Here is a 9911-nt window from a genome sequence, read left to right as displayed (position 1 = left end):
TGTGTGTGTACACACACACACACACACACACACACACACACATTTATTTATTTATTTATTTTTTCCGGAATTTTCAGAAAAGTCCACTTTCATCTCTGTTTAATGCAGTTCTAGCCAGACTAAAAGTGTAATCAATCACCCAAGCACTTAAGTGTGGTGTACCATGTTAATGTGCGCGTGTCCATCCTACAAGCGAAGCTTTTGGAGACAGTCTCTGCCGTTTAATTCCTGGAAAAATTTAATTGTGACTTAACTGCAATTCCTAGATTTGCTATTCAATGTGATTTAATGAGACACAAAATGCAAATTATGACTGGCCACCTGCAATGCAAAACTGCTTTGGCATTTATTGACATACAGTTTGAGACATTATTAACTTAGCACAGACCTTGGCATAGCATGGCCTGGGGGCCACATTCAGCCTGCCCACAGTCTATGATCAGCCATAACCTTGACCGTGAAGTTCAAGTAAAACGTAAAATATGCGGTACGTTTACTTTGAGATTTGTGCTTTTATTTCATGTCAAGTGTGGACGCTAGTGCAAGCGAGGTAGCAAGCAAGAGCTACGATTTGTGTTTGCCGTGTCGCAAACTAGGCACCGTTTTCGCTGTATTTGGTTACATTTCTGTTCCCACCAGCAAATATTTTTCCCAATAAAAGAGACTAGCAAAAATGACAAGAGTGGTCCCAATGTTAGCAAGATTCTTATTTCCTGCACGGTGGAGGGAAGAGGGCCAAGATTTGGCCTGATAATACTGTGAGAAAATCTATTGTTTCATTTACTGTATGTGTTGGGTGTATTTTCAGTCATCACTGTATTGTACATGCTGTCAATAATAATATACTTCCCACTTCCCTATATATTTGTAAGTCCTGACTAGGAATGACTACCGGTAATATGAATTGGCGGTTGGTGCACAAAATTCAGAGAATTTTTGAAGCCTAAAGTTGCATTTTGACTTTGTAAAATTGTATTGCACATTTCTCCATAACAATGCAGACCATATCTACACACATTGCAATTAATCGAAGCAAGACAATACACTTTTCTAAATGCATTAAAATAGACAAAGTTGAAGTTAGCATGTTGGGTTGGCTCTCGAAAGCGTTCTGGTTTCTGATGTGGCCCCTTTGCCAAATAAATTGCCCACCTCTGCCGAAGCAGACATGTGGTTTTCTTTTGCTGATCAGGTTGCCTTTCTCCTGTTATCGTGTCAAAAGTATATAGTTATATAAGTGGCGTGCGTTTTGGGTGTCCTGTTTTCAGCCAGCCACGAATCAAGGAACATCGAGGAGCTTGACGAAGACCTTGCTGTAACGCAGACCCAAGTCAACTTCACCTGCCCTCTCACCCAGGTACCCTCCTTGTTTCTCACCCTGACTAGACAATACCTATATACTAACAAATATAATTTTCTACGAATAATATCATCAGTACCTCATAAAAAGTTGCACCATACCATACCTACCGCAGTCACAAAAATAACTTGGCACACATCCATTTAAAACTATAAGCCTTTATTTTATTTTTTTAACATGGCTGGTGACTTATTCATGTTTTCATGATCTTCTGACCCCTGTGCCAGTATTAGGTGTCTACCCAGTGTTGGTATTACCCTCAGAAGATGGAATATTGTGAAAAACAAAACAAAAACATAACCTATGATTTGAACACCACGCTTCCACAAATTAACCGGAGTCGGGGTTCACTTGCGTAGTTGGATTTGTGTTCAAAGTGTACTTGTTTAGTGTGTCGAGAGTTGACGACTTTGTGACATATTGTACATGTGGCTTCTATGCTGGTGTTAGAGAAATCTATGAGCAAAATTGTATCATGTTTAAAGTTTCATTTAATTTGGGCACATCTAAACGTTTGGGTGCGTATCCAGCACCTCCAAATGCCTGTGCACCTGGCCGGAGGGCTGTTGAAGTCCACAATTAGCACGTCAATGCAGGTGGGCAATCACAGGGGAGGGGGCGAAACTCGGTCACAAAAGGGGAATGAATAATTTGGGAACAGCGGTTGAACAACAAAAGACGAGTTGAGAACACCCGTCGCGCCCAGGCGACATTTGTCGTCCGCAAAGTCTGCAACATGTTAATTCGATGTAGACCAGACAGAAAAGGCGCCAACGTACTGGTGGTTCAAGTTTAAAAAACAGGTAACCAATCACCACCGAGGGGCCGGACCGGGGGTGCGGTATGCAAATGTCGGGGGCAGTGTTTTCCTTGTATGTTACAATAAAAGTCGGAATTGGCGGGAAGGGAGCTCGAGAGAGTGTGATCATCGGAGCAACTACCGTCGTTCGCTCTCAGAGATCCCCTCCCGCCGATATTGAAGACAATTTTCCTGTGTGCCGAGTCATTTCTTTAACTTTGTCCGAGAAAATCTCTGACAGCTGGTCTTTAAACAGAATCAAGCACTCTGCTAATGCTTTGTTAGATGTTTGTCACATCATGTTTTAGGGGTTGATCATTTCATATTTCCCCCTCATGTTGCTAAATAAGGGAAAGCCAAATACTTTGAACAGTTCGTAATGAAGCACCAGTGAATGAAGTGATATTGTGCAAGTGTGCCTAATGAAGTGTCAAGTGAAAGTGTAATGGCGTCATTCTGTGTTTAACGCAATACTGTATGTTTGCATCTAATCCAGGAGGACATGGTCAACCCAGTAAAGAATAAGAAGTGTAACCATCACTATGACGAAAAACCCATCAGAATCCTCATTGAAACGAGACGGAATCAGAACAAGAAGTGTCGGTAAGATGATCTCTTTTTCTTTTGAGATTTCATTGCTGTCATTTTGAAATGGAAGATTTTGTGGTGTAGTGTCATGGTCACTCCATGTAGCTTCTAGTTCATAGTCATTTCTACGCTCTCATTGAAGTGAGAGAGACCCTGTATTCGCTTGTGTACTGCTAAAGAACCTTTGTTTGTGCCCTCCAGCTGCCCTGTGGTGGGTTGTGGAAACAAAGATGTGAAAGAGTCAGACCTGGTTCCCGACCGCACTCTGAAGAGAAAGAGCAAAAGCACATAGAACTGAATGCCTTTATTGAGAACGTTCATGATAGAGTTTATGTTTTATTCATTGTTGTTTTCCAAATTGTTTGAAGAATTTTCATTGTTTTCACTAAAATTGAACCCATGGTGTTGAGCAATACTTACTTGTGATGGGCTTTGTATTTCTGCAATACTTTTCAGTCTCATTGAATTGGACTAAAAGGATATTATTTGTATATAAGAATATATTGTGCATTCATAATTGGGGGCGGGGGTCGTCTCAGTGATGGGAAAACTAGCCACTAGAGGGAGACATCTGCGTGACGACAGATCCATGACTCCTAAATAGAGAATGACACATTTAGTTTAGTCAACCCTACTTTGCGTCTGGCCTCCAGTGGTAACTTTTAAGACCGCTTACCGCTTTCTAACTGAATTTGTGATCGCCAAAGACAGAAATGAGGCTAGTAGGACACACAGAACATCATTAATAACAGAAGAGTGGTGATGCTTCATTCTGGCAGTGACCCAATTTGTTGAGGAATTTCTTAACTGATATCTTATTTGAGTGTATGAAGCCTGGTAAAGTAATTCTGAAGACTGTATGTTTACCCACTTAAATATGCATTTGAAGTGTCAAGAGCCCAGAATGTAGTTTTACATGCTAACAAGGTGAAACGTTTGCAGTCAATGTAGTCTCGTCATTCCGAGCCTATTAAGGGTCCAAATAGAAACAAAGGTTGTGCTGAGATACAACAAGGTTAAGATAAGCTTTTAATAACCGTGCATTAGGCATTTCTAAGGGTCTTTAGTTGGTTCCCCTTACAAGGAGTGCTTTACACAGCACTTTGACTATTCCACCAATTATGGTCAAAGTTGGTGTTGACTCACTTCTGCTGTGAATGAACATTGCCCGAATTGGAACTTGTCTGCACAATTTATGTCACAGGAAGTTCTGAAACAACCATTTTGTTTGTGGATTTGTAGGTGCACCGGCACAGACATTTGCACTTTGTTGCAGAGCTGTAAATACAGTGTGGATAATCAAATAATTCTTTATCTTAGGCATAAATTTTGTACTCTGCTTGCAAGTTTGTGGGAATGCTTTGTGGGAGGCCATGTTGTGTTCCGGTATGACTGTGCCCCGGTGTAAAGATCAAATGCAAGGTTTTAGACAAGACAGAACAAAGTTGGCTCTGTTTGGCTTCCTTTGAACAGCAAGTTAGCTTTTTTTGAAAATTTAAAGAATCTGATTGTAACATCTGATACCATCAGAGAAGAGCACACGGTGTTCCGACTATTGAAGATAAATTGCCGAGTACATACTCAAGGTTGACTATTTTCCTAATAGTTAAATGCACCATGTAAAAAAAAAAAACAGATATTGTGTTGCAGTTCTGCTTCATAAAAGTGCATTTCATAAAATGTAGAAATTCAATTCAAATTCGCCATTTATATATATTTTTTAAAAAGCTACTGTACATCTAATACGATTCATAATTGTTCAGTTATGTTATGCTTCCCTGCTAAAATGGACTTGCATGGTCCAGTAGTTCGTTCCTTTGTGACAAAGAGGATGTTCATGCTCACCGGTCACTTCATATCCATCCATCATCCGAACCGCTCATCCTCACGAGGGTCGCGCACGTACCGGAGCCGATCCCAGCCGTCTTGGGGCAGTAGGTGGGGTCCAACTTGAATTGGTTGCCAGCCAAACGCAGGGTACACACAGACAAACAACCATTTGCAATCACAATTGAATGCATGCACAATATTGAGTGTTCCGTTAACCTACCATGCATGTTTTTGGGATGAGGGAGGAAATCGGAGCAATCATGTTTGTTCAATCATGAGTTAACTTTGGCAAATCACATTTTTGGAAAGCTGAGTTCATTTTGACTGAACACACGCAAGCCAAATTACCTTTAGACCTGTTCAATCAAGAAATCAGTTATATCAACCCTGTGATGCAAAATGAAGTTGACCAAATGATCTCAAAAAGCTGCAACAATCCCAAGAAATTTAATAATGAAAGTAATTGACATCTGACTCCGGTGAACCACGGCGAGAGCCATTATCCACGAATGGAGAAAACATGGAACAGTGGTGGACAGCTGGCCTACAAAAATTAGCCTTCTCCAGGAGTTCACAAAGTAACCCAGGACACCATCTTAAAAAAACAAAACAGGACTCCCTTGTCCTCAGTTAAGGTCATCTTTCATGCTTCAGCTAAAAGGAAGAGACTGGGCGAAAATGTGTTAATTTGGGACCTAAATGATGTGATGTGATTGACGGAACCATGAAACCAGAAAATCCTGAGGAACAATGTCGGGCCATCATTTTGTGACCTCCAGCAGAAGCGCACTTGGGTTCTGCAGCAAGGCTGCAACCCAAAATCTCTCCACAGAGATGTGAATGACTCATTGCCAGTGAGGGAAAATGATTGATTTCAGATGTTGTTGCCAGGGGTGGTCCAACCAGTTACTAGGTTAAGGTGGGCAGGTACTTTTTCCACACATGGCCAGGTAACCGAAGAGATTTTTTTCCCCTTCATAAATAAAATCACCATTTACAAACTTAATCTATTTTGCTTGGATTATCTTCGTCCAATATTTGTTTGATAATTCTGAACATAAGTCATGTGGCAAACTGCAACAAAAGAGAACTCTCCTGTCACACCTGGACCTCGTTTGTACCCAGGACTGAAATAATGTACGTCCTTTCTCAATGTACTCCCAATTTCACTTTCTCCATGTGAAATCTACTCTTACAAAAGCACATCGTGTGATACTTGATCTGTTTCTGTTGCCAAACCAAGTGCCATGACAATGAGGCCAAAAAAGTGCACTGTGTCTTTAAATCATGACACCTCCCAGTAGTCGCTGAATGAAAGCTGCCTCAGTTTCGTCTTAAACGAACATTAAGAGTCCCGCGACGCACGGGAAAGGACTGGAAAGTACTTCACTACAAACTGAGGCCATTAAGAGGAGTTGCAACTTTCTGCTGTACAGGTGAGTCCAAATTCGAAAATGCAACCGGATTAAAATAAACTGTGACAATTTGAGGAAAAGTGACGTGACAGGTGTCTCGTGGGGCAAATAAGTGTTTAAGACTGAGCCAACAGGTGGGTCAGGTCTCACCTGTTGGAAGCCGTGTTTATATAGACAGCATATTGTGTGTGTCTGTGTGTGTGTGCGTGCGCGCTAGTGCGCGTGCGTCGGGGGTGATCGGGAGAGACTAGCCGGTCTTAACTGTGTGAGTGTTTATGTCCACGCAGGCAGCTGCCGCTCCGGTGCAGAATTTCCAAACCGGGACATGGATTATTGGCGCAACTCTGGACCGGGTTGACGTGGTCGCGTGAAGAACAGGTGGATCCGTTTGTACGCTCCACTCTGCGTCCACCTCCTTTCACCTTTATGGGGAACCAGGTGGAGAAACTCACTCATTTAAATTACGTGGAGGTGCCCACGTCGGACCCGAACGGCTTCGAACCAGAGGTTGACGACGGACCGCGCATCGGTGTCTCTTACATTTTCTCCAACGACTGCGGCGATGATGACGACGACGAGGACGACAGTTCGGAGCCGTACCCGCCAGAGAACCACCTCGCGAAGCACGAAGAAAAGCCTTTCGAACCCGAGGACGAGCTTGAGTGTTCGGTTTACTTCCGAGAGGAATGCTTGTTCGAGAGGAACACCGGAACCGCCACTCATTCGGCGGAGAGTCTGCTCAACAAGTGCAGACCCGGAGACGTGCTGGAGTTCGTGGCCACGGGACAATACCCGCACTGGGCCGTGTACGTGGGCGACTTCCAGGTGGTTCACTTGCATCGGGCCGAAATCAAGAACGGCTTCCTCACCGACGTGAGTCAGGGTAAAAGAGGCCGCATTGTGAACAACCTCTACCGATACCGTGCGCTCCAGCCGCAAGTGATCGTGCGCAACGCCGTGGACCACGTGGGCTCCAGAGACCGAGAACTCTACTGGAGGAACTCTGAGTGTTTTGCGGCTTGGTGTCGCTTCGGACGGCGAGAGTTTAAAATCGGGGGGGAGATCAGAATCGGAAAACAGCCGTACCGCTTAAAAATGCACTTTCCGGACAGCAAGAGCCACGTCCTGGAATTCCAGAGCCTGGAGGACGTAATCATGGAGCGGAGGAGAAATGACCAAATCGGAAGGGATGCTGTGATTCAAGAACTGGCCAATCACCTGAACGCAGCGCAGGCATTTCAAGAGGACCCGATAGGCAACAAAGCTGTTTAATTGCCTTAGGGCTAAGAGGGACTGAATTCTATTGGTTTAAACGCAACCGTACAGACAGGTGGAGTGACACTTGTTTACATTCAGTTGTGTTTTCTCTCTTTGAAGCCAATTATGTATTATAATAATAATTTTTAAAAAGACTGTAGTATTTTGTCAACTTCTGCCATATAGTGTCTTTATTTTTTGTAACTTTTTTTACTAAGTTTTTGGATACAGAATAAGTGACAAAAAAGACAAAGGAAAAATAAAAGCAAATGCCTACGAGATACAGGGTTGATATATCATAAAGAACATTTTGCAAGACCACACATGAGACAGAGAGTCAGTTTTCTTGACTAAATAAGCACATGATTTTCACCAGTTTTTCACTCTTCTTTCAATTGTTTTGGAGGCATAGTAACTAAGTTGTGTGCTCCAGTTTCTGTGGAGCAAGTGTTTTGTGATTGCTGTTAGTTTAATCCAACATTATGGAACTGTGTAGAACAAATGAACACGAAATATCGGCTTTATTTTTTCACGTTATTGAGCGGAAAGAGTTCATCCCTGTGCAACTTTGTGGTTTGAGCCCACAGAGGTGCGACAACACCCAAATGTTTTTCTTATAGTCTGACCTGCTTCTATCCAATCATGACACAACTATTTTTGGGCTCCTATTTCGACACTGTTTGCAGCCGTTACCGGGCACTTTGATTGATTCATCTGTTTATTTTTTTTTGAAAGTAAAGATGTTTGTATGAAGAAATCTGGAAATAAATATATCTTTGACCAATACACGTGCCTCTTTTTAATGACACAAATTATTTTGACTATTTATTGAGGCTACTGAGCTTCTTAAATAGCAGCTTGTGTTCGGCTGTGTTCTAAGCCTTGTCAGGCATTTTTCTTTATGTTGTGTACACACTGTGCTTGCCGCAAGTTAAGTCATTGTGAGCTGCCGCAGGCATGGTTATTTGGCTTCCTTTCACTCCCCTGGAACCACAGAGTTCATTGCAGTTCAATCACACATGCAGGTTTTAGTTGACAACATTTATAAATAGGTGAAAAATCCTTCACCAAGTCGTCACCTCTTTATTTACATAATTAACATGGAAATCATATGTGGCTTGAACTGCTGAGTGTGTATTTGGGATCAGAGAAATACAGTGCAGAGGAACAGCTCTACCTGTTCCGTTTACAAACGTTCTGGCCTTGAAGAGGAAGAATCTCTTTCGCTCTTTCACGCTCTCTCTCTCTCTCTTTCTCTCTCTCTCTCTTTCTCTCTCTCTCTCTCTCTCTCTCTCTCTCTCTCTCTCTGTTATGAGCCATGAGAATGTTTTCATGCTTGTTGTATTTCTTTGCATTTTTGAGCAGGTCATGTCTCATACGAGCTAAAATAGGATCTTGATGCAGGCTGGTAACAAGCAAACGAGCTGCCGGACACATTAGCATTTCTTCAATTCTCCACGGTCTGTCACTGTGACGAAATAGGAATTGTGTGTGCGTGTGTGAAATGCATATTTATGATCATCATTTATTTTTGTAACGGCAACAGAGTGAGGACCACATGGGCCAAAGCACAAAATGTTAAAACAGGTGGGCATGCATCGGAGCTATTCAGAATATGGATATAGAGCTTTTTGTTGGTTTGTTTGTTTTAAACATCATGCTCAAATGCAATCACCATATGTTGCCGAAATGAAGATGCAACAGGACCTCTCGTTGTGAGTGCCTGTAGTTGTGTAATTTGGAATGAGTCTTATCATTTTCTAGAAAAAAATGTCTCTGAAGTTGTGTATAACTTCAGAATTTGTGAAACATTAGAAGCGAAGCAAAGAAAATGTTATCAGTGATCTTTTTACATTTTTGTGATGACATGACTCAAACTTTCATTTCCTATATGGAGTTTTTGTCTTGTTAACTGTGGTGAACGTGTCACTCTTGTATGCCTATAAACAATGAGAAAACATTGCCTTGGCAGTTCAAAGTCTTTCATTATGGCAGTGACAGTGCAGAATACTTGTAATATCCATTATTTCTATTTTGCTAAATTGTCTCCAAATCAAATCAGAAGTTTACCAATTTCACTAACTGGATTAAATGTTCTTTTCTGTTCTGTTCTTTTTTTTTTTTGTCATTGTGGGTTTTGATTGTTTTGTGTACACTAGAAAAACACTCTACAACATCCTTAACAGAACACGCCACTGACGAGTGAGAGAGATGTGAGCACTCACACCTCTTCCTCCAATTGTTCCACGAGGGGAAAGCTTTTAGTTTGACATGTTGGCTCATTCTTGTCAGACTGTTGGCCGGTGAGACTCACTTGGTTCCTGCGGAGGATTGGAGCAAAGCCCACCTCCTCCAGGCAAAACTGTCAATTTTGGAGTTGGCTCAAATCAAACCCACCCAAGTGTTTAATAATTGTCTTTATCTACAAAAACTTTTTGCCATGCACCAACATGTGGGAATTTATACAGGGACGCTCTATGAAGTGAGGTCCGAAACTAACTGAGAGTATAACAAGAAGTTTGAAAGTAGGTATTCATGCACCCTCTCCCCCCTATTGCAGAGCTGATGTGGGGGGAAAAGAGTGCTCATATTGCATTTTGGAGCATTTGACAATTTAAGGCTAATCGCTTGCCTATTACATGGATGAAGTTGCTCCTCCGGG

The 9911-nt window shown here is 42.1% G+C and overlaps 2 protein-coding genes across 4 annotated transcripts in view; both read left to right on the top strand.

Annotated features, from left to right (window-relative positions):
- Positions 1-4356, top strand: part of nsmce2 (NSE2 SUMO ligase component of SMC5/6 complex) — a 9549-nt gene extending 5193 nt beyond the window's left edge. For both annotated transcript variants that reach the window (XM_019895703.1, XM_019895704.1), the window contains exons 4-6: positions 1269-1357; positions 2656-2762; positions 2949-4356. In XM_019895703.1, coding sequence (XP_019751262.1) covers positions 1269-1357; positions 2656-2762; positions 2949-3039 — 287 coding nt within the window. In that variant the 3' untranslated portion in view covers positions 3040-4356. The remainder of the gene's footprint in view (positions 1-1268; positions 1358-2655; positions 2763-2948) is intronic.
- Positions 4357-5880: 1524 nt separating this feature from the next.
- Positions 5881-8035, top strand: lratd2b (LRAT domain containing 2b). 2 transcript variants are annotated; one of them, XM_019895705.1, is made up of 2 exons: positions 5881-6013; positions 6280-8035. In XM_019895705.1, exon 2 carries the CDS (start codon positions 6419-6421, stop codon positions 7262-7264), a length of 846 nt encoding a protein of 281 aa, XP_019751264.1. In that variant the 5' UTR covers positions 5881-6013; positions 6280-6418; the 3' UTR covers positions 7265-8035. The 2 variants fall into 2 exon arrangements, with proteins under 2 accessions (XP_019751264.1, XP_019751265.1); XM_019895706.1 differs by having other exon boundaries at positions 5912-6010; positions 6276-8035.
- The last annotated feature ends 1876 nt before the right edge of the window (positions 8036-9911 follow it).

Source organism: Hippocampus comes, unplaced genomic scaffold, assembly GCF_001891065.2.
Source record: "Hippocampus comes isolate QL1 unplaced genomic scaffold, H_comes_QL1_v1.1 scaffold387, whole genome shotgun sequence".
Classification (NCBI taxonomy): domain Eukaryota; kingdom Metazoa; phylum Chordata; class Actinopteri; order Syngnathiformes; family Syngnathidae; genus Hippocampus; species Hippocampus comes.
The sequence above is the reverse complement of the archived record's forward strand: the minus strand, read 5'-3'. Positions and strand labels throughout refer to the sequence as shown.

Bases quoted from the DNA above. Each gene is read 5' to 3' on its own strand.
- lratd2b (XM_019895705.1), top strand. From the start codon at position 6,419: ATGGGGAACCAGGTGGAGAAACTCACTCATTTAAATTACGTGGAGGTG.